The sequence below is a fragment of the Triturus cristatus genome, chromosome 4_2, assembly GCF_964204655.1.
Source record: "Triturus cristatus chromosome 4_2, aTriCri1.1, whole genome shotgun sequence".
Classification (NCBI taxonomy): domain Eukaryota; kingdom Metazoa; phylum Chordata; class Amphibia; order Caudata; family Salamandridae; genus Triturus; species Triturus cristatus.
In genome coordinates, this window is record NC_140586.1 from 229,741,485 (window position 1) to 229,767,935 (window position 26,451).

A 26,451-nucleotide genomic window follows, 5' to 3' on the forward strand; every position below is an offset into this window, starting at 1 on the left:
AGTAGATGCCGATTCAACACCAACAATGAGATCCTCAAACTGGTGACCTGTTTCATCGGGGATTGAGTACTCGCGATCAAGCAACAAAATCTCATTAAACTACATATCCCAAGTTTCCTAGAGTGACACTGTCAAGCGTGACAGTCACATGATTAGCTCAGGAAGTAAATGAACGGCTCCTGTATAGCGAACAACAAGCAAAGATTGAGGTGGATGCCGCCAACATGAGAAATGCGCTTGCCCAGGTATGATACAACGGCGTTTTCGTCTGCCTAGTAATCGGAACAAGCAGCTTTTTATTGGAATCGCTTTTAAACCCACATCATGATAGATGCCATGACGGGTCTTAGAAAACCTGAAATTGCTGGTCACATGGCGTTTTTTAAAGAACTGTGTTCACAAGCAAATTCATATAAGCAGCACATGGTTCAAAGCTCTAACCGCACCAATAGTAGAGGTCAAAAGTGAAGATTGTAGAGCAGAGTTTTTCGGCCAAAAGCCCGCCAGGACTAAAAAACCTCCTCTCTTTTCCTTACTTTTTTCATGTAGAATTAAAAGTGGCACATAGACAGCGGTGCTCTTGTGCCCAGAAATTAAAACAGGTACTTGCTCAACCAAAATTTGCTTCAGACTAAAAACAAATAGTAATGAAAGTCCCTTTGTTACAGTGGTCTTTCCTTTCACATTGTTCTCTTTGCAGTTCACAGACCTGGAATAAAAGAATAGCTTCCACCAAAGATTTAAAATCATTTGACCAAATAAGTTCGGCAGTAAAACATACATAGAAATCTCTCCCCCCACCCCCCTTTTTTAAATAGAACTAGAGGACTGACCGACTCTTATTTTCTTTTCTCTCTTTTTTCAAATTTGCGTTGGAGGAAAAAAGTTCCGGCATGTTGTGACACATTTGAGATTGGCTGATCTTTTAAAAAATGGTAACTATTTTTTCGAAATATTATAAATGAAACGGACATTTAAATAGGGGTTTGAGTATAGATAGTTTAAATCATACAGTGAGAACAAGAGCTTAACTCTCCCTCACCCCCCCCCCTTTTTCTTTTACAGTTTGTATGGTCCTGAGGACAACCCCAAGATTAAAAACGCGTCAACCGTTGTTTCTTTCAAACAGTGTCAAAAAATTGCGATTACTCGTAACTATTTCTTACAATAATCACATTGTTTGCAAATTGAATATAATATGAAACAGTTTGGAGTTTAGTTTATATACAACGCACTGTTTGTATCTTGCTCTAAAAAGAAGGTTTAAAAGTTGTAAATAGAAACTCACCTGTCTGGGCTTGTGTTTGGTGTCATGTCATAAATGTTTCCTGTTTTTTGTTTTAATATGTTGTTTGTCATTTAATGTCTTTTCATCTTATGGTATTTGTTTGTAAAATAATGTAATTATTTTTTTCTTGTTAGGCTGTGATGGTTGTAATATTTGAAATTTTTACAACTTGAAGATAAAAAAAAAATATATAAAGAAAAAAGCTTTTCTATTATAAATAAAGAAATAAGGAAGAATGACCTTGGGTTACATTGAAAGTTTTTTTTGTACCCACGTAGAAATAATTTAGTAAATAAATATCAGCATTGGCATATTACATGTTGTTTTTTGATGATCAGGCTCAGCCTTGCTGATAGGAGCCGGAACCTGTAGTCGTTAGTCAGACCCAGTCACAGCACTGAGAATGCCCTCATCGCAGCAACCAACGACATCAGGATAATCCTTGACCGAGGAGAAACAGCGCCCCTCATCCTGCCCGACCACTCAGCACCCTTCGTCACGGACTCTGACTACACGAAAGAGGTATTCAAGGACGTTCCCTCAACTGGATTTGCTCCTTCCTCCTGAGAAGAACACAAAAAGTCAGCATGCTACCATACACATCTGAAGCCAGGAAACTCACCTGTGGGGTCTCTCGAGGATCTTCTCTCAGCCCAACTTCGTTTAATATCTACATAATCCCACCGGCCAACATCATCAGATCACACAGCATTAACATTCTGTCCTACACGGATGGCACCCAACTGATATTCTACCCTACAGACAAGACGCTCATGAAAAGAAAAAAAAACTTCGCCACCTGCATGACCTCAGTAGCCACCTGGATTAAATTCAACTGCCTCAAGCTCAATTCAGACAAGACTAAAATTGTGATTTTCAGAAGGAAGACCTATGCTTGGGATTCCACCAGGTGCCCGGCAGACCACGGTTCCACACTAACACCCACCACTCAACCAAGAACCTAGAAATCATCCTATACAACAGGCTTTACATGACAGCCCAGGAAAACAAGGTGACCCTCACCTGTTTACACATCCTGAGGATGCTGCAAAAAATCTTCAGGTGGCTACCAGAGAACATCAGGAAAACAGTAACACAGATAACCAGCAGACTTGACTTCAGCAACACACTCTACAAAGGAATTACCAAAACCGCTCCTGAACAGGCTCCAAACCATCCAGAATGCAGCAGCAAGACTTGCGCTGAATCTATCTCACAGCACCCATGTCACTCCACACCTAAAGGAACTTCACTGGCTATCAATACACAAATGAACTTTGTTCAAACTCCTTCCACACATATACAAATCACTAGACAACATAGCCCCTGCCTACCTCAACAGCTACATACACTTCCACCAACTTTCAGGCAGCATTGCTCAGCTGGACTCTCACTAGTACATGTACCATGCACACATAAAATCAGAGCAGGAGGTCATGCCTTCTACTACATCTCCCCGAAAACATGGAACAACTTCCCATAGCACATCAAAGCCTCCTCATCGCTTCCTGAGTTCTGTAAGAAGTTAAAGACCTGGCTTCTCAAATAATTTCTCACTGAGAGACCGCAGCCTACCTTCCTGCTAAGTGTCTGGATACCCTCACAGGTGATTAGAGAGCTATACAAATGGATATACCTTAAGTCTCCCACCTAAAATTGCTTCTGCTTCAATGTAGGAAAACAGGGAACATTCAGTCCTCTGATTTTTTTCTTTTCCAAATCTCCCTCTTCATAATTTCGAAATGCTGGCATGTGTGCAGTCTGCGAACCATCTGTGACAAAGCACTGAAGGCTAGAAAGTCAGGACTGGTTAAAGGTGCAGTACATGCCATGGAGGTCACATGGCATCTCAGCTGCTCCCAGCCACTTGTGCTGTTTATTCCCATCTGTTTCTAGCTTCTGATCACCTTACTTTACTCATTTACTCCCAACTGCTCCCTCAACATCTGTCTCCTACTCCTGTTGATGCTTCTTCAATCGCTATATTTCGCTCCCTTCTCTGTCATGTTCTTGCATTCTCTTCTCTGCCATGTGCAGTTTTCCCCTGTGGTATTGGTCTCTCTGGCGTGACACGTCTCCCTGCATTTTGGCAAGTGGCGTAGTTTGGTTCTGCCTGCGCCTAATCATGTGCCTTTTGTACAGAGGTCTGTACTCCTCAATCCCAAGCAGCAATCTCTGCTCTGCATTGGTCTCTGTTGTGGCCTTGCATGTTTTCTGTTTAGCAGTGTGATCTTGTTGTTTTCATAGGCATGATGGGGAGAGGAGTTGGCCTAACGGCTAGGGTGGTCGACTTCGAATCTGGGGAAGTGGGTTCGAGTCTCAGCAATGACACCAAACATCCTGTGATTCTGGGCACATCACTTAATCTTCCTGCGCCTAACAAAAATTAATGTGTCCTCGTGTAATACAAGTGGTGCTATGTAAAGTGCTCCGATTCGGGTCAAGTTTGCGCTATGTAGAACTCTGTAAACAAAAAAAAATGATCCACTGCTGATTTGTGGTTAAAAGGCCTTAAAATGTGATTAAGGATGCTTCACATGTGGTCCATGTCAGATTTTCAGGGTAATCCCTGACCATGTAAATGAGTTCCATTTAGATTCACTGTATGTAAATGTATCTTCTTTTGATATCCTGAAATATGGCAGGAGTCCTGCCCTCCAGGAAGGACAATGGACACCCTATGAAAATAAAATAAGAAACCTTACCATGTACTGGGAGCGTCAGACATTAATTAGAGAGCTGGTCTCACATTGTAATGCCCAGCACCATCCCAAAATATGCACAAAAAATGAGACAGCCGGGTGGTGGGTTGACCTTTTATTTTCTGGTGTTATTACAGCATCTTCCATCACAGAGATTCAAGGGACGTCGAAGAACGGCATAAAAAACAGGAGAAATAAATATGGTGGGGCCCGGAGGGGCTACGAGGGTTGAGGGGACGAGGGGTCACATCTAGCACTCTGCCACCAGAGATGTGAATTCTGCAAGAAAGAGGAAAGCATGGTAAATGTTAATTTAGTGGCCATTGAAAAAGGCCATTTTAACGTAAGACGTGCGCTCTGTAAATGGTGGTACCCAGGACTTTAAGTGGGCCAGGTCTCACCGGTGTTGAGCACCAGCAGTTTTTTAAAAGAGGCCTCGAAACGGGTCTCTATCGGGCTCTGTTTTGTGCCCTGGGACAGGCGGTCCATTTTTTCCCAGACTGCGGTGACAGCAGGCATATCGATGTGCATGTGCTCACACTGCTCACTTCTCACTAGTGGAGAAGTTATGGCATGACGTCATGCCAGGTGAGCTTTGTAGGGGAAGGGAAATTCTTTAAAGAGTAATTTTCTCTCTGCATTTCCCTTCTCTCTTTGAAACTCAGGTGCAGCTGCATTGTCGGGGTGTCACCAGGGCTTTAAGTGGAAGCTTTTTCAATATTATATACAAGCCATAGTTGCTGCTTATTTATATAATGCAACTAACAACCATTGACAATGCCAATAGTCCAGACTTGTTGCAGGTATGAGGTTACTTGTTGTATCATATATCTGGATGCAATGACAGAAATAGCAAAATATAAGTTGGGCGGCACACTACGCTAAGCACATATTTTTAGCTTACATGTTTAAAGCCACGCCCTTAATACATACGCCCCTTTGAGAGACCCCCCAGTTTTTTCATCCCACTTAAAGCCCTGGTGATACCATAGTACATCATGCGTTAGTCTTTTCAGGGACAATGTGTTTCAAAATGCCCTACGGGTACACACTACACTCCCCACAATTGTGGATTGCAGCTAGCGAACGAAATACCACAGTCTTGTGCTACGCACCATCCACGCCAATTTTGCCGTCGCCGTCCTTGTCTCCGGCAGCTAGAAGGCACTGAGCCTCCTTGTCAGACAGCTCCCGCCCATTTTTGGAGAATCCTTTCATTATGAGCCTGAGAAGAAGAGATGGAGAGAGTGTGAGTAGTCTTACACATAGCTGTGATGCTATTGCCAATTTACGGTTGTCTTTCCCGCCATTATTTTCAGTCTCACTGTAGCTTTTCTGTCATGTTGCTGTATTTTCACCACCAGTCCATGGCTGTCTGCAATTTGTTTAGTGTTACCCTTGTATAACAGTAGTCTCTCTGTGATAACTACTTGACCTCTGTGCAGCGGCTTTACACTCTGTGTAGTAATATGCTATGTAGTGGTACTCTTTGTAGAGGTACTCTGTGTATCTGTTTTTCGAATAGCAATACTCTGTGTAACTATCTCATATATAATGTTACGTATTAAGCAAACACAAGGAGATGATGGACGGAGTGCTGAAACTTTTCAGACACTCCCCCCCCGTCACAGATCTGGGTTGAATTCATCATCATTCTTCAGCTCACTTCACCACCTCAGTTCAGACCCAGCTATATGCAAATCACTCTTGACCCTGGGCCTCATGGGAACGGTCCAGCCCGAACTGCCTAGCCAGGTCTTCCCTGAACCGGAAACAAGCATCTTGGGACCCGTTTCTGGGTAACACCCTTCATCAGCCAGGCTAGCTTGAATCCAGTGGCAAAGTGAGCAAGGGACCCACGTCTGGGCATACCCTGCCAACTTAGGGAGAACAAAGCAAACACAAGGAGATGACGGAAGGAGTGCTGAAACTTTTCAGACACTCAACCGCAGTCACAGATCTGGGTTGAATCCATCATCATTCTTTAGCTCACTTCACCACCTCAGTTCAGACAAAGCTATATGCAAATAAGTCTTGATCCTGTACCTCATGGGAACAGTCCAGCCTGAACTGCCAAGTCAGGTCTTCCCGGAACTGGAAACAAGTATCCTGGGACCAGTTTCTAGGCAACACCCTTCATCAGCCAGGCTAGCTTGAATCCAGTGGCAAAATGAGGTGGGGTATGTCCAGACGTGGGTCCCGTGCTCTCCATGCCACTGCAGTCAAGCTATCCTGGCTGAAGAGGGGTGAAACCCCGAAACCGGTCCTATAGATGCTTGTTTCGAGTCCAGGGAGGACATGGCCTGGCAGTTCGGGCTGGACTGTTCCCATTGGGCACAGGGTCAAGACTGATTTGCATATGGCTGGATTCAAACTGGAATGGCATGGTGAGCAAAAAAAGAATGGATTTAGGCCCAGATCTCTGTACTGGGGGAATGTATGACATTGCTCTGCATTCTTTCCATCAATTGTTTTTTTGCATTTATCACCCCGAGTGGGATGGGTATGCCCAGACGTGGGTCCCGTGCTCTCCATGCCACTGGAGTCAAGCTATCCTGGCTGAAGAGGGGTGAAACCCCGAAACCAGTCCTAGGATGCTTGTTTCCAGTCCAGGGAGGACCGGGCCTGGCAGTTCGGGCTTGACTGTTCCCATTGGGCACAGGGTCAAGACTGATTTACATATGGCTGGATTCAAACTGGAATGGCATGGTGAGCAAACAACGATGGATTTAGGCCCAGATCTCTTTACTGGGGTGAATGTATGACATTGTTCAGCATTGTGTCCATCAATTGTTGCTTTTGCATAATGTTACGTATTCTCTGTTTAGCGGTGCCCTGAGCAGTTTGTTCTGTCTAGCCAGGCCGTACCTATGCCCATTGTGCATCGTAGCAAAAGATGGTGCCTTGCTTGAGCTCCGTCAACTATAGGAAGCTACATCCCCTGCAGGAACACCCTTTGTAGCTGTCCCCTGCATGCTGGCATCGATTCACTGTCAATCTATGCCCCAAACAGCAATGCCCCCCCTCCTTTGCTCTCTCCCATGTAGCGGTGTCATGCACATTATCCTGCAATATTGATGCACAAAATAGCGCCTTGCTTGAGCTCCGTCAAATATATGAGGCTATCCCGTGAGCTGTGGTAGCTATTTGCTGCCTAGGGATAAAGCAGTACCCTATGTTAGTATGCCCTGTTCAGTGGCGCCTTGTGTTGTAAAAATGATGCACAAGTTGGTTGCCTACTTGAGTTCATCCATCTCTATGAAGTTGCTGCAGTCCTGGTCCAGGATGTGGAAAACTTTCTTGACATCATCATGGCTACGCTTCTTTAGTCCGAGGAGCTCAAAGAACTTCTTGTGGTTAAAGGAGTCTGCAGCTATGGAAGAGGATGAAATCTGGTGAGTATCAGTCCTAGACAGAGCCCTAGCCTCATTCCTGACCACGCAATCACTCCTAGTGCTCTGGGGAATATTATGAGACTTGGGAAACATGGGGCAGGACATAGGCGCCTAGGCATTAAGGATACATAACCTTGGACGTGGCAGAAGTGGCATTGTAGTAATGGCATCACAGGAACTAAATTGCATATATGTGGCACTGTGAGGAAGAAGCTGGGTAGATAAATTAGGATGTGTGGGCAAAGGCTTAGCACAGCAGGCACGGCTGCACAGAGGCGAGTAATTGAGGGCTGTTACTGGTGCAGATGGCAATGTATGAAGGTGGTGGTGGGCAGTGGCATTAGGGAGGTGGCATTTTAAGAATGGGTGGATTCACTTGCTGTGGCAGTGTGAGAGCGCACTAGTTGTTGGAAGTGACGATGCATGGACACTGGTAATGTGCGAGGAAGTATGAACAAATGGGGAATGGAACTAGGTGAGGAGAGGATACGCGGAGGCGGGTAGTGACCAGCTTGGCCTCCACTGACGCTGGCAGCGGGGGAATCCAATGGGATCTGGGGGGCAAATGATGCATGGAAATTGAGACTTGTATCAGGGTAGGTTGTAGGTCTGTTGGCTGGCAATGGGGCATGGATATTGCTCGAGTTGGTGTGTACAAGGGGGCATGGAATGGGAATTTTGGCACTGTTACAAATAAGGGTTTTAAGAACACTGGTCCCTCAACTCTCTTGCGCTATTTCTATCGTTCTCACACTCCATCCCCATCAATTTCACTTTTCTCCATTGCCCTCTACCTCTGCATCTCCTCTGTCCATATCCCTTCCTTTCTCTATCCTATACCTATGTCTTCTTTGCCTTCATTTTCCTATTCCCCCCTCTACCATGAAGTCCTACTCCCACTCCAAGAGCCCTGCCTGGTACTCAGAAGAAGGTTAAAGGGGGCATTATTCCACAGGCAAAAAAATTCTCTGGGCTCCATAGTCATGCTGCAAGATGGATTTATAGATCATGAAACAAGCCTGCCCTGTTTAATAATGAGAAGGCATCAAATATGTTATCTCCTTCCCTGGAGGATATATATTTTATTAACTTAGACGCAGGTGCCCGTGCTGTGTAGTGCTCGCATGAGTTTTTTGGCACAGGCCCCACAAAACGTCCCACCTGCCTGCAGCGTGTAACAAAGCAGGGCTGCTCATCCCAATCACTGGAAATAGTCTAAGAGGGGCTACGTAAAGCCTGTGCTAAGCAGAGCAGCACCTCTGAATGAGCCACAACAGGGACAGAAGCCCCCTCTTTGACTCCCACAAAAAAATCAAAAGTACATCTCTAAAGCCACCCGGCTCGCTGCCCCTTGCAAGCCCAAGAAATGTGTAATAAACCTGAGATTTTGGTATTATCTCCCAAGGTATTGCGTCAATTCGAATAAAAAAGTTATTTTGACTTCATTCTGTGCTTAACTTCCCACAGATATTCCTCTGCGCAAATAAATATGAGGTGCACTGTACGTCTGTACCTGTTTAATGGGCCTATTTCATGTTGCACTTCAAAGATAAACAAACGAAGGTTAAACGTGGGATTGCCTGTGATCAGAGAGAACAGGCACTCGTCAACATTTTTCTCTAAGGTTAACCTCCAACTTTAGGGTGGCTATGGGGATTTGAAAGTCATTTGAGGCCTGGGTATAACAAGATCAAGTTGCAGAACATGGTCGTGTTTGATGAGTGGGTGCGGAGCTCGGTGCACTGGCCCCATTGCTGGTCAGTCTTAGTCATTAACCAACAACGTCTGAAGAATTGCACTCAGATTTAGTCCCAATGCTGAATTTGATATGAAATCCAGGCACCATTGTGGGGAATTGGTCTTATGTTGTCCCATCTCCAGAAGCTAGGCCAGAATTTCCTCCTGCACCGACACATTCTAAATCTGTTTCCGGCCAAGTGGACCCAAAATCTGCACCCAGTAGATTCAATGTCTCCTCTTAACGTGGCAAATCTCAAGTCTGTCACTTGAAGAGTCACAGCAGATTTAGCAAGAACCTTAGTGACCACACCGTCATCCACTCCACTCAACACGCATGCACAGACGTCACCCAAGGATTACAATGACACTTTCATTGTGGGTGAAGAACTGCTGCAGGTTTATTTCATACAACATAAGTATGACGATAAATGGGTTATCTTACGGGCGATCCAGGGCAATTGTCTATTTCTTTACTTTTGAAGCAATCTCAGCACCCTACTTTAGCCTAAGATGTTTAAGCTAAAGCACGGGTGCCGCCATTACTACATAGAAGTAATGAACAGAAAAAAAGCAAGCGCCCGCTTCGGGAAATGACTGCTGTGTGCCACCAACATGAACCGCGGGGCCAAAGTGAAAGTGATCGCGGGGATGGTGCTGAAGGCTGGCGGTTCGCACGTGCACGCTCACGTGAATGCAAGCTTGTCGCCAGCCAGCAGCACTTTAAACACTCACCTTCTAAAGTCTCTCCGAGCAGCGCATGCGCGCTGACTCAGCGAGACCTAAAAAAGCTTGAGAGTTTTCCAAGAGAGGTTCAGGAAGTGGTGTGGCCTGGACGGGATAGTAACAAGAGATGGGGGAGGAGGCACTGAAAAAGTGGGCCGGGTCCAAGCTTTCACAAACAGCCGCACAGATATCAGCTGCCTCCATTTCCCCCTATGGCCTTCGGTGATTTGTCAAATCACACTCTCTTGAGTTAGGCATCTCTGTAGTACTCTAGTTAGGGACCTTCCAAATGCCAAAGGCCACTAGGGTACATTCTCTGTAGCCTTCAGTGCCAGAGAATCTCCCAGGTGGCCCTTCTGTGTACCAATCAAGCCCTGATACATCAGGAGGGACCTTCTCTGAAACTCCAAAGCCCTGATGGCCCTGGGAGGGGTCTTCCTAGTAGCACTTCATGAGGAACCATCCCCAGTCCTAATACCCATGTAGAGAACTTCCCTGTTACACACAAGCTCGACTGGCCGCTGCTCTTCGTCTGTGATCCTTAAGCCCTGATATCAGTAGCAGGGACCCTCTCTAAAGTTCTCTGGATTGGCTCTTTCTTCAAACATCACTCAAATGCGTCACATACGTTAAAGTGAAACCGGATGTCACACAAAGGGAGTTCTGCAACTCGGAAGGGCCTTCTCTGTATCATTCAAGCCACAATTACCAATGCGACTTGGAGATGTATTCTCTGTAATACTCAGGTGACGTACCTTCTCTGTAACTCTCTGGTGCCCTGCTCCCATGCAGTTTCCTGTGTACCAAGTGATTACATTTGTAATCAGCAGCCTCATTGACAGCAGAGTTCACGACACCCTTAAACACTTAGACTTCACCCCTCTATTAAAGGGGGGAGGTTCCTCACATCTAAACAAGAACTTCCCTATTGAAAGATTTAATGGATCTAGAACATTATTGAAATAAGTTGCATATCGACTCAAACAACCCTCTCGACAAACACCAACCTATAAGCCAAAACACACATAAACCTGAAACTGTCCTGTCCAACCCGTGGGATGACCTGCTGTCACTACTTGACCTATCAGATGCAGTTGACAAATCAGACCACAATCCTCTGCTCCACAGGCTCCCTGTGGAGGTCAACACCTCTAGCAAGGTCTCCAGAGAGTTCACATCCTCCGGAAACAGCGAGACTGAGCTGTTCATCCGCCCTTGTACACAGCGTCAAATGAGGAGGACTATAGGCTCCCCAGTTATCCCTCGCCTCCCCTTCAACATATTTTTAGACCCTTTAATAAACTAACAAAGAGATGAGCATTAAAGGAACTTCCTCCTTAACCAATTTGAAATTCAAAAAGTGATTGCCTCACCAGCATCAAAGCCTAAAACTTGCCTAGGACTAAAAGACTTCAAAGACAAAGTTCAGATGCTAGGTCCAGCACACCTCCCCAAAATCTTTCAATCAATCAGGATTCTTATAGGGTGCAGCATATATGGTGCAGCTAATCACCCCTTAAGGTCCCAAGTCACGGGTGGGGGACTGCAATTAAGTTGAAGAGTTGAGGCAGGGCCGAACTGGCCGTAGCGGGCACCGGGCGTTTCCCCGGTGGGCCGCCAGGGTGGGGGCCGGTTTTGGGCTCCTGTGGGCTGTTTTCGTTACCGGGGGCCGGCAATCCCGGCCCCCTGTAACAAAATCGGCTGAAACCGGCCCTAGCAAACAACTCAGCATTCCCCCCACCCATGCAGTTTGCCAGGGTCGGTTTCGGTTCCATGTCAGGCCCTGGCTTGAGGTCCTTCCTGAATTGAGCCATTAAGGGTGACTGCCTAAGAGCTGGAGGTAGAGAGTTCCAGGTCTTTGCAGCGAGGTAGGGAAAAGATCTTCCTCCGGGCGAGGCCTTGAATATCATTGAAAATTATTCCCACCTTCCACTTCTTCGAGAATCGTTCTTATCAAAATAAAAGTGATGAATTGGAAGTGATTTGGGATGCTAATCTCAGCATGAATTTGCTATGGTAAAACATCATTCCCCCAAATCAGACTCCAGAGGCTGTCCTGCCTATCAATATCACATGATGATTGTTGGAGCCCTGGCCAACTTAAGGCTGGACTACTGTAACACTTTGTAACACGGCCTGCTTCATTCCAAATCAGTGAGCTTCAGAGGGCTCAAAGTGCATCAACAAGTTTGATCTTTCTACTAAAAAAAAGTAATCCTGTACCACCACATCTCAAAAGTAGGTCCGCGCGTAATTTTCACTGCGTTATGCTCGTTACACAAAATTCCCAAAATTAAACTATTACACACGTTGCGTAATTATGCACCGTTCATGGCAAAATTTAGAGCAAGCAAGCGGAATCAACGAGAATGACTAGAAATCTAGTGACTGCCGTTTGGGGCCTTCTTGTTTCTGTGCTAACTTTTTATGTGAACTGTCTCTTCACATCTAAAATGGACAAATGCCTATTTTGTATTTTGTGTAACTGTGTTCTTTTTTTTCTAATTTACGCAAATTTCACACACCATTACTCAAAATTCTATCGTCATGCCCGGTTAAGGACCAAATCAAATTCATAATCTAACATATTTGTAAAGCACTCATTCACCCCAAGGGCATCTTGGCATTGAATTAGAGCTGTATGGTGTTCACTTTACCAACCTCCTCAGGCTTCTGAAATGGCTGAACAGACCCTCCAGGAATTGAACCTGTGACTATGAGATAAGGCACACCAGGGGCAGCTCCTCCCCTACGGTGGAGGAGCGTCTCCCCACTGCTTTCTCACAGTGCGAGAAACAGAAACATAAAATGGTAATAACTTTAAGTTATTACCATTTTAGGTTTGCTTTGCGCATTGCGGGCGGGTGGCCGGGGCTACTCTGCTCTTTGAGTAAGGCAGTGGAGGAGTGGTTTGTCCACTCCTGAGTGCGCAAAGACTGTTTGGTTGGCCCTCTTGGGCCGCCCTAACCAGTCATGTGCACTCTGCCCTTCTCCATGCAGGCTTCATTGCACTCACTAGACCCTGGCTGGGCGCCGTCCCGACCAATCACAATGCTGCTTTCAGCGTTGTGATTGGCTTAGGGGAGGGAGCCACGCTGCCTGACTCCTGTTCCTGTTGGGTACGTTTAACATATTTGTTTTAATTTCCCCGCGATCCCCCTATGACACCCTCCACGAATCCCATCCTCCCCGCGACTCCTCGCGCCCGCCCTCCCCACCCGAGAGCACTGCCGGCCGCCACTGAAGCACACTTTCCTGCTGTGGATACATTAGTCCATTGAGACACAAGATTATCTTCCTTACTTGCCAGTGTGTCAAAGGTATACCCTTCAAATACCCGCAGAAAAAAATTTGAGCTATACACCCAAGTTGACAATCTACCTTCAGCAGATGAACATCTCCTGATTAAACCCAAAACAGATTAAAAGAACAGCCACACCTGATGATTCTCTGTGGAGACTCCCCCACCTTTGGAATCACCAGCCCAGCAATAATTTGCCACACTTAATCCCTGATGATTTAGTTCAATCCCTGATGATGTAGTTCAAGTCGAGAATCAACACTCACTTATTCTAACACTGCACTAGCTCCCTCCTTTTACTATCCATGTATTTATTACTTATGTTGGTTTCCACTATGCATGTTTCTACATGCCTTTCTGTAGTCACCTTATTGTAGGGTTGTTCGAAATTTGCAATTTTTTCTTTAGTGTAAATGTGCAAAATTTCAGGAAAATTAGCAAAATTACAAAAAATGCAAATCTATCATTTAGTGCTACATTTTAGGGCAAAAGGTGTCCTTGTGTCAATGTTTGACGTGAAACTGTACTTTGCGCTAACAGAAACTCACGTTCTACTTATTTGACTTGTTCCTGCGCTATCATTTTGCCATGTATAATGGTGTAATTACATGACATGGCATAATGGAACACTTTCAAGAATTTCATTTAACAAGCATAACGCAAAATTACTGAAAATATGTGAATTATGCTGGCTTAATTTAAATTTCGCCTGGGCCTACTTTACTGGTCGAGTCGTTCTCTATAATCTATAGCATCGGTCCCCAACCAGTCGACCACGAGCTGCCAATGAGTAGCTGGCCACCTGGCCTGTCAGCAGGATTGAGAATATACAGGTGCCCACCTGATAAGGCAGCTTTTTAAAACACTCCGACCGTTTCTGGGAGGGCGCCAAAGCTGACAAAGCAGGATAATGCAGCATTACCTCTTCTTCAGCATATTATTTTTCTTAACTTCTTTTTCTCTTATCTTTCTTGCCTCTCCTTTGTTTGCTTTCTTTTTTCCTTGCTTTTATCATCTTTCTCTCCTTTCTCGATGTCTTTTATCCCCTCTTTTTTGCTTTCCTTTATTCATTCTCCTTCATTCTCTCTTCCTTCATACACTACTAATTCTTTCTTTTCCTATTTCTTGTTGTGCATTCTTTTCAGTTTCAGTTTCTTCTGGTCTTTTTTTTAACTCTTACTCTCTTTCTCTACTTTTTTCTATTGTCTTATTTCTACCTCTACTTTTTTTTCCTTCATTTCCCCATTCGTTGTTTCTGTTCTACTTTTTTCTTTATATTCTGTCATTCCCTTGATTTCGATTTTTCTCTGCCTCTACTTCTTTCTTTTTCGCATGTCTCTCTTTTCTCAATAATTCTTTTTTTTGTTCTTTCATTTTTCTCCTCTTCCAGTATTTCTCATTTCTCCATTTATTTTTCCTTCCTCTCCTCTATCCTGATTTCTCTCCAGCTCTAGTTCCTTTCTTTTTTGCCCTCTCTTTCTTTCTCTGCTTTTTTCCTTCATTTTTTCCCCGTCTTCCTTCATTTTCATTACAGCCTTATCTTCTTTCCATGTCTTCATCGTTTCTCCTACATTATCCTTTCTCTGTCTTGTTTTCTTGTTGTATTCACTTACTGTACATTCCTCGTTCTTTTTCTCCACTACTCTCCTTTCCTCAGTGTTTCTTCTTCTTTGTTTGTTTCATATTTTCTTTTTTGTTCTGCTCTTTCTTATCACATCACTTGTTTTGTCCTTTACTCAATTTTCCTCCTTTTCTCATTTGCTTTTTTCTTGATTTTTTTGCACTAAAACCCTTGAAGCACCTAAATGCAAGTGTACCTTTTATTGCTGAAACAAATTTAGAAATGTACTTCTTAAAGCTTCATATTGTTTAGAAAAAGCAAAATAATTTTGGTTTATCACAAATGGAAATGCTTACAAAATAAATCGTAAACCTGGAGTCATATCTGTAATAAATTAGCAAAAGTGACTGCTACAGAACACTCCACTCCCGAGATCTCTGGCTGACAAGGAACCTCTCTAGACACAACAGGGCTGCGGGGCTCTTGTGAGAGAATTCAGAGTTTCCTCTCTCTCCGTGCAACAAACCCCAGAGCCTCACATTATGCAGGGCTGCAGGCCTAAACAATACCCAACATGGCCAGTCATGCGCCCATTGCCTCCCCTTCGCCAACCCACTGGCACCCAATCTCCTTGGCAGCGATGAAGCGGCGGGGCTGCCATGCCAGCAGAAATGTCTGCTGTGGAGTAGGTTGTGTGGGGAAAGCCTCTCTGCACCCTACACCACCGCAAACCAGACTTCCTTCGGGCACAAACAAGCGCCTGCCAAACGATTCCGTTCTACAGGGGAGCAAAGCAAGGGGTTTAGCGAAGAGGGAGGGGAGAGGGAATAGAAGGAAATTAGGATTGGGCGGGCTGAAAAATGGGAGGAGGAAGAGCGCGAAGAAGGGAAGGAGGGAGAGCTAGGAATGGTAGCTCCGAGAAGAGGGGCCGTGGGAGGAGAGGAATAGAGGAAATGGGGAAGGCAGGACAGGGCGTGGGCAGGATAAAGGCAAGAATGGTGAACATGAGAGGCAGTGCCTTTCTTCCCATTCCTCACTCCCATTCCTTCGCCACTCTATTTCTCGGCATTAGTCTTCGTGCCCCTTTATCGCACTTTCCCGCCATTTCCCGCCCCCTTCTGTCTGTTCCCTTCCTCCTCCCACCATCACTCAGCGCTCCTTCCTAGCCCTGATGCTGTTTCCACTTTTGCTTGTGATTCCGTTGTTTACAGAGCGCGGCTCGAGTGACTTAGAAGTGCGCCCGGACAGAGAGGCCCCGCCGCCGCACTCACACCCGAGGGCTGCAATGCATGGGAAATCAATATTTTTGTTTGTGCATCTGTTATATAGCGCGAACTCGACCCGAAGGTATTGGAGCGCTGTACATGAGCACTGCATTTACATTACATATTCAGGCACGGGGAGATTAAGTGATTTGCCCAGAATCACAGGATGTGGACACGACCCCGAGGCTCGAACCCTGGTTTCCAGCACCAAAGCCGGCAGTCCACACATACAGAGCGGGGCTGAGATGTTCATGGATGAAATGCATACATGGCAACATTTTAGAGCAGGTAAGGGAGGGGGAAATTCTAACAAGCGTTCGCCATGACGTCTTCGTTTTGCTTTTTCTGCCATCCCACTTGGACGGCCTCGCCTGCTGAAGGGTTTCTTATCTTTATGAGGCCATGTGTTTGGCCCCATAAAGATAAGAAACCTTTTGCGACGCAAGGAAGACAGACGAGCCCGTCCAAATGGGACGGCTCAGAAAGCCGAGCAAAAACGTCACAAACACCTCTTTTCCAATGGCTGACCACCGTTTAGCATAAACGGTGACGCCGGCCAATGGAAAAGAGGGGCGGGGCATAATGCCCCTTACAGAAAATAAACAAAGTCATTAAATCTCGCCAGCGAGACTGCGCATGCGTGCAGCCTACGCCAGGCGAGACCTAAAAAGGATCATCTGCAAAGCAATGTGCTACTGCCACATAATTTTGTGGAGAAGAGGTCTTAGTTATCTACACCCCATGTTAACTCCACATAATCCCGTTCACAATTTTAGGTCGACTGGAGCACATCTGGTCAAAAAGCTTAGAGTCCAATGGGCTATAATGGGGGCACGTTCCTTTGGATATCTGGCAGCTAAAAAGTGGAACTCCCTACCACTTACCCTGAGAGTCGAACTATCTGAGAACATCTTCCATACCGTTTTCCAACCCTAATCAAAGTCGGTTCTTAGAGCCTCTGTTATGTCTTCTTTTCTGGTTTTCTTAGCTGCTCTCTGTTCTCCTTTCGGGGGCTAGATACTAGCGCAGGGTGCTCTCTGTTCTCCTTTTGGGGGCTGGATACTAGCGCGGGAACACACCGTTTGGTGTAATCAGGTGCTCTATAAATGGAACTATTATTATTATTTATTATTAACACAACTTAGATTTGTATATTTGCACCTGGAACTGGACAAAGACTTTACATTATTTGTACAACGCACTGTTATCTAGGAACAGGGTGTCCTGTTGCAACATACACATGGCTATGCTTAGGGAGTGGCAAAGAAAGCGAGGTTTTCAGTTTTTTTGAAAGAGAAAGTGATTATTGACCCTAAAATATCGACTAGCAACATGATTGAAGAAATCAACTTCTACAATATCCCAAATGTTTGCAGATGTGGAGCTAGAATGGTAAATCTAATCCCCCTACATATGCTAGCCTCGACAATACTATGCAGATCTATCATTTGAAGACTAATTTGTACCAGGTTGATATTCTGACGTCCAGGCAACTGGTAGTTTGACAGAGCGAATGAGCAATTGAGCCAAGGGATTTCATGGTCAGATACGAGAAGAAACACTTCTCAATCATCAGTGTAGTGTTCAGCTAGAAGTATATCTCTGAAGAAGGTCGGTCTTATCCCAAAAATCACTCAGGTACATACAGAGGCATTTCAAAAGAGCACGTTTGGTTACTAGAAGCCAGTGAAGAGATGCAAGGTAGGCAGAAATACGAGTACATCTGTTGAGACCCAACGTAAGCCTTGGAGTTGCAAATGTGAACCACCTGAGGTCTAGACAGAAAATACATGGGGAGTCCTGGTAGCAAGGAGTTGCAATAGTCAACTTTTCGGCATCAACTAACATTTTCCTGTCAGTGGTGGGCAGAAGAGAAGAATCTTCCTGATTACTTTGGGCTGGAAAAAGCAACAATACACTTTTTCCCAATATGGGGTTCTAATGAAAAAATTATCATTTAAGTTCTGTGCTGATGCAAATGCATCAGGAGGGGAGACTGCCTCTGCTGGCCACCAGAGATGTGACAATGGGTGCAAAAGTTGGCCAGGGACAAGCACTTCTGTCTTTCCAGAGCTGAGCCAGACGGAGCTGAGACTCATGCAGATTTGTAGCTCTCGGCACCTTCTACGCGTACAGTACTCCTTGCCTCCCTGAATCATCCCTGTGCCGTTTAGTCCGATGTATCGCCCACAAATGTTTTTGGGGGCTCCCGTCGTGTATGCCAAGGGGACCCCTTAGTGATGCACCAGCACCCCTTGACTGAATCTTGCATTGGGGACCACTGATCTACATGTAATACTCCAATGCCCCTCAACCTCAATCATGTTCAAGCAGCCTTCAGCCTCCTGAAGTGTCTCAGAACCCATCACCCTTTCAGGAGAGCCATTAACACATTCTCTTACCATTAACACCCCAGCAACTCTCTTCCCCCAAGGTGACAGGCAGGCTTACCTTTGAAGGCATCAATGGCCTTGGCGATATCGGCAGCGGGGATAACATCAGTCATGGACATTTTGGATCTGAAGAAAGAAGAAGAGATGGTGAGCAGCACTGCCTCATCATTTCTAGGTATATTGGCCAGCCATGGGCCCTTACTGTGGACTCCAAGAACAAAGGATTGAAGTGGGTGGGAACTACTGGGATTAGTGTTCCCATACTTTTTCATGAATGCAAATCTGTTGCTATGCTTTCTTAGCTAGCCTTCCTAAGTATCTAAGCACTCCAAGACTGTGACTGGATTTGGGGTACAGGTGGCCTTTGCCTACTAAGAGGAAGCACTTGGACTTTAACTGGATGGTAGGGTGCACCTGAGCTTATGCTGAATGTGGGTTGCACCTGATCTTTGCTTACATCTGTAGTACATCTGGGTTTTGCCTGGATACCAGATGTTCCTGAGCTTTGCCTGGACGTTGGACTGCACCTGAGTTGTGTCTGGATGTGTGGGCACTTGCTTTGAAGGCAAAGGTTTTAAAGACTACACTTCAGCATGTCATTGAATTTTCCTGAAGCCACAGAGTCTCTCTTCTATTCAATATGTATCCCCAGTCCCTTGTAAGGTAGAGGTTGGACTGTGTTGGTACCACCTGACTTCTCTGACCTTGGAAGCTGGGCCAGGAGAAGAACAGCTGTATAATCTACCCGTAGCTGCAAAGTTTCCTAGGTCCATGTGTGATGTGTTGCTCCAGTCCATGCCTTTTCTTTGATTCTAGGACTTGTAGTCCTGTTTATAATGAAATTACTATGATGACAAGTCTGATAATTCATAGAAAATACCTGAACTGGAGAAGCCGATCATGTATGGACCAGGGAAACTTGGCAGACTTTCCACCAAGTGGATACTCTTTAACTGATCTCCCAACTTCTATTCCTTTCCTTTCTTCAATTTTCTCATTTACGAGAAGATGGATCATGTCCATGTATCGGATGCCGCACTAACCAGAGGACGGAACCTATTATATGGGTGAGAGCTAACTATGGACTCCTGAACTACGCACCCATAATAATCGAGCGAGTTGTCTCTCAGTATACTGAATGGACAGAATGTTTTGAAATTGGAAATCGATTGAATCTATATTACAAGTGTACTTACACCCTTATGTGTACTATTCTCTAAAATACTAGATGAACTGATGATCTGTAGATTTTAAACATAGGATTTACCACATACACCCCATCACTTGCCTTGAAAAAGTTCCTGCTCGTGACGAAACACGTCTTGGCTGTTGTGTGGATGACCTATTCAAAAGGATCATTGAATTTGCTGCGCATTTATGTGAATAAATCCCTTTGGGTTGGATTTTCTACACACCATACTTTATGGATTTGATTTGTTGGACTTCTTTTATGAGTGCTTCAGTATCTTTGTATAATTTCAGGGGATACTCTTTAACTGTTCTTCCCACTTCCATCCCTTTCCATTCTTTCATTTTCTTATTTACAAGACGAAGGATCATGTGCTACCATGTTTGTGGGCAATGCTTGGTTTAAACACAGACCAACATCCTTATATTGGCCAGCACAGGCATGACAAGGAGGAACTTCCTGCCAAGAGGGTGGCAGTTGTTCAGCACTCTTTTTATGGCAAATGGCTGACCAACTCACATTCCCTGATGCCAAGAAATCAAGGTTTAACAGCTCAATGATTGGATCGCTAGCTCTAACTTCCCCTCTAGTTGTTAATCATGTCTAGGCAACCACTGCGGCTGACATCAAGGTTTGCAACATAATTAGCGGTGCCATCTGCACGCCACAAAATCATTTTCATGTCCTTTGGAATAATCTGTGACAACCTGACATTTCCTGGTCAGATTTGACCTCTTTCTGAACTTTCCTAAGAAAGCAGTGTAGTGGCGTTGTAAATTAACCCCAGCCCGACACAGCCATGCTTTATCACCTTAAGGGGGTGAGGGTGTGGTTGACATTAGAAACACTGGTTAGTTGTTTATGGTCCTGTTCAGTCTGCACCTCTGCAGACAAAATCTCTCAAAAACAAAGTAAGAGAAAACCATAACATAGGTGAAGGATTTGAAGCCAGTCATAGTTCAAACCCAAGGAACTCATCTGTGGAGTAACCCAATCCTAACTCAGTCCCACCCTCTTCAAGAATGATATGATACCCCTGGCCAGCATTGCCAATACCCACAGACTCTAATCATATCCTACGCTGACGACACACAAGTCATCCCCTCCGAAGACACCATCAACACCAAGACTAACTTCCACAATGGTATGACAGACGTTGCCAACTGGATGAAGCTGAACAAGGATAAGGCAGAGGTACTGATTTTCAGAATCAAAAGCTCCCCTTGGGATGCATCCTGGTGGTCCTCAGACCTCCTCCTACCCCCACTGACCACGCTAGGAAACTACACTTCATTCTGGACAACAAGCGAACCATGATGACTGAGGTCAGCTCTGTCTCCTCCTGCTTTTTCATCCTCCGTATGCTTCATAAGATATTCAAGTGACTACCCCAAAGCTCAAGACACGCCATCAGCCAGACCCTCATCTCCACTCGACTGAACTATGCCAACGCTCTCTACGCAGCAATCGCCACCTCCTCTGACGACCACGGAACAGTGCTGCCAGGCAAGATCCTGGACATCCCTAAACGAACCCACATCACCCCCTACCTCAGGGAACTCCACTGGATCCCTATACAGAAAAGATACCAGTTCAAGCTCCTGACCCATGCATATAATGCCCTACACAATTGCAGACCTGCATCTTGAACCACTGCCTGAATTTCCATCAGCCCAACAACCACAGCTGCTCTGCGCCCCTTTCTCTGTACCTCAGCCCCCACATCCCACATAGCAGATGTGGAGATCGCTCCTTCCCGTACCTAGCAGTGAAGACATGGAATGAGCTACCCTTTCATTTACTGACCCACCCATCTCTTCTAGAGTTCCGAAAGTCGCTGAAGACCTGGTTATTCGGCTAATCAACTGGACTCTGCTGGCGCTTGGATACCCTCCTCATGGGTGACAAGAAGTTCTCTACAAATCTACTTATTGATTGATTGATAATAAAGGAGGCCCAGAAGGCAAAATGATGAGAGAAAAGTAGCAGGAAAGAGCGAGGGCAAGACGGAAGAGTGAAAGGACAGAAGTATTAAAATAAGAAAGAAATTGAGACGAAGGAACAGTCAAAAGGATGCATTTTGCGAGGGTGAAATGTTCAGTTGATGGAAGGGTAAAACGATAATTGCATTGGAGGGTGAAAGCAAGAGTGGATGGAATAATCAAAGGCTGGATGAATGGGTGGATGATAACCTGGATGGAAGGGTGAAAGAAAGGGTGGGTGGATTAATAAATGGAAGTTGAAATGATGGATGGCTAAAAAAGAATGGACTGATGAATTGATGGATGGGTAAAAGTCTGGATGAATGGTAAGCATGAGTGGAAGGATGTAAGAGTGTAATGATGAAAGGGTGGATGTTTAGAATGGTGAAGGAAGGATGGATGGAATCGTGTAAGTGTGGATGTATGGAAGCATGGAAGATGGTTGAATGGATGATGGATGGAAGACTTAAAAGATGGATGGAGGAAGGGATCTATTTTAGGGTGGGTATGGCTTATCACTTTGCTCCCCTGGTGACTTTTGAGGTACAGATCGAAGTTGGGGGCATTTTAATGCTCTGGCTACCCCCTTGAAATAATGTATTTTAAAGGGATCCATTTTATAGAAAGATCTTCTCTACTGGATCTTTTTGTCGGCTTACAGTTGCATCCAAGATGCATAGATCTATGCCATTTTTTTTAGGTTAACTGCTATGTAAATGAGTTTCATTTCAGTCATTACAGGTAAATGAAATTATGCAGATTTTTGTAAAACGTGGCATGAATGCTGCCCTCCGGAGATTATGCGCCTGCCTCTCTCCCTGTGTGTCTGTCACTTGAGCCTCTTCTGACGGTTCTTTTGTCCCACTGGAAAGCTTCGAGGGTTGGCTCCTTCCAGGGGTCCGGCCTTGGGCCACACTGCCATCTAAAAACTGGGCACCGTACCCAGCATGCAGGAACGATCCTCCGTCCAGAGGCCCCGACCCCAAACGTAACCTGGTGCCACCTAGCAAACCTTTGTGTGGTTCCCCTGCTGTTTTAGCCCTGGTACTGACATGCTGCCCAGCCAGGGTACCTCCTTCCAAGCACTCAGTGCCCACTGCTGTTCCAATACCGAGACCTCAAGCACACCTCAGTTCTGTTAACCTCCATTCAAGCACTCTGTGCCCACTATTTTTCCAGCACTGGGGCACCACACAAAGCTCTACCAGGGCACTTTAATTCTTAGAGACTGTGCCCACTTCTACTCCGTACTGGGATCTCACGCGCAGCTCCATCAGTGCACCTCACTTCAAACACTCCAAGCCCACTGCTGTTCCGATGCCAGAACCCCACACACGCTGCCAGGGCGCCTCAGTTCTTACAGCCAGTGCACACTGCTGTTCCAGTACTGGCACCTCGGGCCATCCATCCTAACCCCGCGAGCCCACCTCCTTTAAAAATACTGGGACACCACATACAATTCTGTTACAGCAGCTCAATTATAATGTTCAGTACCACTGCTAACCAATAATGGACCCAGAAGTCCGAAACACAGCTCGGCCAGTTCATCACAATCCTAATATCCAACGTCACTGCTAATGGGAACCACCACAGCTCAGCCAGAATCCATCAATTCTAACATTCAGTGTCTGTTTCTGTACTGAGGCCCACTCACAGAGCCGTCAGAACTCCTGGCTTCTATATAACCCAGAGCCAATGCTACTCCCATGGTGGGCCCCACACACAGCGTCACCAGGGCACCTCCATTCAAACATTCGGCAACACTGGTATTCCGGTACTAGGTTCCACACATGGGTCCATCAAGAAACTTCAGTTCTAACATTTCCTGCCCATTACTATTCCAGAACTGCAGCCCTCAATGCACCTTAACCCTAACCTGCAGCGCCCCATTATTCCAATACCAGAAATTACACGGATCTTGGTTTCTCCATCCTGACCTGCTGCCTTTCTGTTAATCCAGTCCTGGGAAAAGGACACAGATCAATAAGCGCCCCGATATTGCCGTATTGGGGTTCACACACAACCCTGCTGATTCACCTCATACTGCTTATGCAACGCCCTCTGTCTTCTGTTTGGAGTTGGAGGAGCCAATGAAATCTATTCTTAGATGCTATCTTTATTTGGGAGGTTCTGTTTCACCTATTTGACTCCTTTCTTTCCAGCTCTCAAAATCCAGAGGTTAACAGAGGCGCTCTTTCTTTAAACTGTGTTTTCTACTTAGCTCCCTTTTTTAATTTGTATTTCTCTCTTCCTAATTCTACCTCCTCTTTCAAGCTCACAAAAAACGTGCTTATTTCTTTCCTGATTTCGTTCCTCCCTTTTTCCTTTATCGGTCGTTCAGCCTTTCCCTATTTGTTCTCTTTCCTTCATTTTTTCTTTCTCTTATTTCCTCCTTCCTTTGCCTCTGTGCGTCCTTTCACTTTTTTCTATCGTTCTTGTTCCTTTATCTTGTGTTTCTTTTACCTATCTCTGACAGTTCACGTATTACTATGAATTCTACTTTTTTATATCTTTATGTGAAAGCCACAAGTTACTTGTCGGACAGATGCGTCAAAGGGGGTTCCTTTCCCATTACCTGTCTGTGGGAAAATGTGTCAGTACATACACGCCCATGGTTTTTTTATTTGCTTGTTTCTTTCAAAATCTATAATTTTCTCTAATGTACAATTTTTCTCTTTCTTTCTTTTGCCCATTTCTTTCTTTATCTCTTTTTCCTCCTTGTCTTTCGTTCGTTAACTCCCTATCCTTTTTTCATTTGTCTCACACATTTGCTCTATTGCTTCTTTCGGTTGTGTTTTCATTTCTCGTTCTTCTTCCTTTTCTTTCACTTATTCCTTTGCAGCCCTTCATCTTTCCTCCTTTTATCTGTTGTATTCCTGTCGCTTCTCTGTCTGTATCACGTTAACTCTCTCCTTGCTTTACTTTCCTTGTTTAGTTACTTTCCTCAGTCTTTCCCTTGTCTTTCCGTTTCAATGTCCATCTGTTACCTTTCTGCCCCCTTTTCTATGCCCCGTCTGCTTTTTCTCCTGGGCCCTAGTTTTCACTGGAGCAGCAGGTGCAGTGGCACCGGGCCCCAGAGACCCACGGTCCTCACTCACCTCCAATTATTGTTGTATTTTCCTACTGAAATTGCAGTCAACCATTTTCCTTTCTTAAACTACGGCCCGTGGCACCGGTGCTACTTGACTCTTCCGCTTCATCTCTACTTCCGACTCCCCCTTTCCTTTCACCCTCCATTTCGCCGCTTTCCCTCCGGAATGCCCTCGTGTGTGGCGACTCGGAAGTGCCCCACTTCCTTCCACACCAGGTTCTTGCTGTCCCCATTTTCCAAGTCCACTGGGTACTTACGGTGCGTGAGTTCCGGGGGCGCTGTGGAGGCTGAGGTGCGATGGGTGACCCAGAGACGAAGGTGGGTGTCTCCCCGGGCCGGGCCTTATATACCCACGCTGCGGACCCGCTATTTTGGGACGATGCCTTCGCCCCCACCTGCGTTTCGCACCCTCCCCACCCGTCGAACCTTGGCATCTCCCCTTGGCATCCACCTTGCTATGATGCGGCGGGGGCACTATTAATATCCTGGCACCCGCTGCCCAAGGAGGCGAGGAGAGTGGTGGGCCAGACACAAATGTATGGGAATCCTTTACCGCCTGCAACCCCTTCATATTTCTTCACACTTTTAATAAAATGCAGTACCTGCCCTTGCAACGTGTACATTTCACTTAGGGCAGGTAAACCTCCTGTATCATTAGTTTCACACCTTTAGACTTCTGTGCACCTCCATTATATGTCCAAGCAACTCTGCACCCGCTTATCACCCCTGCACCCCGCTTTGCCATTATACCTCCATATACCCTGTACACCTTTCTAACTATAGCCACCCCTTTACAGGTGGGTGCATAACCTTTTCCCATTATTTCTTTGTTCACCCTCAATACACGTTTATAGACCTCGTCTTTCCCTATACACCTTCCATCTCCGTACTACCATAGTTGCCAAGTTCCCCCGGCCTGATGTCCCGCTGCAGCCCATGTGTTTTTTTCTTCGAATTTTGGGACTTGATACTCCCGTTTTATAATGGAATAAACTAGAAGTCCCAGAATTCAAAGAAAAAACTTGAATGTGGCAACTAGTGCGAATGGCCATAGGAAACATGGCTGGGCTGTACTCAGGGTTAGATTGGGATGCAAAATAGGCCCGGGCACCCTAAAAAAGTGGCCCACATTTGCCGATTGCCCCTTACCGCAAAACACTGCTTCAGTGGTTTAGGTATTATGAAAAGGAGGAGGGGGATTCTATGAAAGAGGCATACTATCTTAACTTCACAGAGATAAACAAAAATGCATACGTTGCCAGGGCTTGTTGTGCAGGGATTAGCTCACAAAGGTGAACCACACCCAAATATAAGAGAGGCAACTTTTGCTTAGGCCCCCTACCACAGCTCAATCTACATACATGAATGGACCGGGCCAGCAAGAAACCAGGAATGACACCTCCGCCCCATTGGTCAAAGGGAGGTAATAGAGGCACATCTGCCTCTAGAAAGGCCACTCAGTAAACAAAAATGATTAAAGAAGAGCGCCGCTATACTTTAAGCGGACCGCTCTGCTAAAATAAAGTAAGAAAGAAACAGCCGTTGTAGTTAAAGCGTACCGCCGTTAGTAATTAAAATAAAAGTGGGCAGCGTGCTGCAACATAGTGGGTGGAATAGGGGCAAATCATTGAACAAAATAGTGCTCACAGCCAAGATAAATGCAAAAAGAACAATTGATGGACAGAATGCAGAACAATGTCTTACATTCACCCCAATACAGGAATCTGGTCCTAAATCCATCCTTTTTTTCCTCCCCATGCCATTCCAGTTTAATCAAAGCCATATGCAAATCAGTCTTGACCCTGCGCCCAATGGGAGCAG

At 45.4% G+C, this 26,451-nt stretch overlaps 1 protein-coding gene across 1 annotated transcript; it reads right to left on the minus strand.

The window, feature by feature from the left end:
• Positions 1-4,092: 4,092 nt before the first annotated feature.
• Positions 4,093-24,950, minus strand: PVALB (parvalbumin). The gene is made up of 5 exons (XM_085601329.1): positions 24,888-24,950; positions 18,427-18,494; positions 7,231-7,363; positions 5,106-5,215; positions 4,093-4,269 (listed from the first exon to the last, which is right to left on the minus strand). Exons 2-5 carry the CDS (start codon positions 18,485-18,487, stop codon positions 4,241-4,243), a joined length of 333 nt encoding a protein of 110 aa, XP_085457455.1. The 5' UTR covers positions 18,488-18,494; positions 24,888-24,950; the 3' UTR covers positions 4,093-4,240.
• Positions 24,951-26,451: the final 1,501 nt, after the last annotated feature.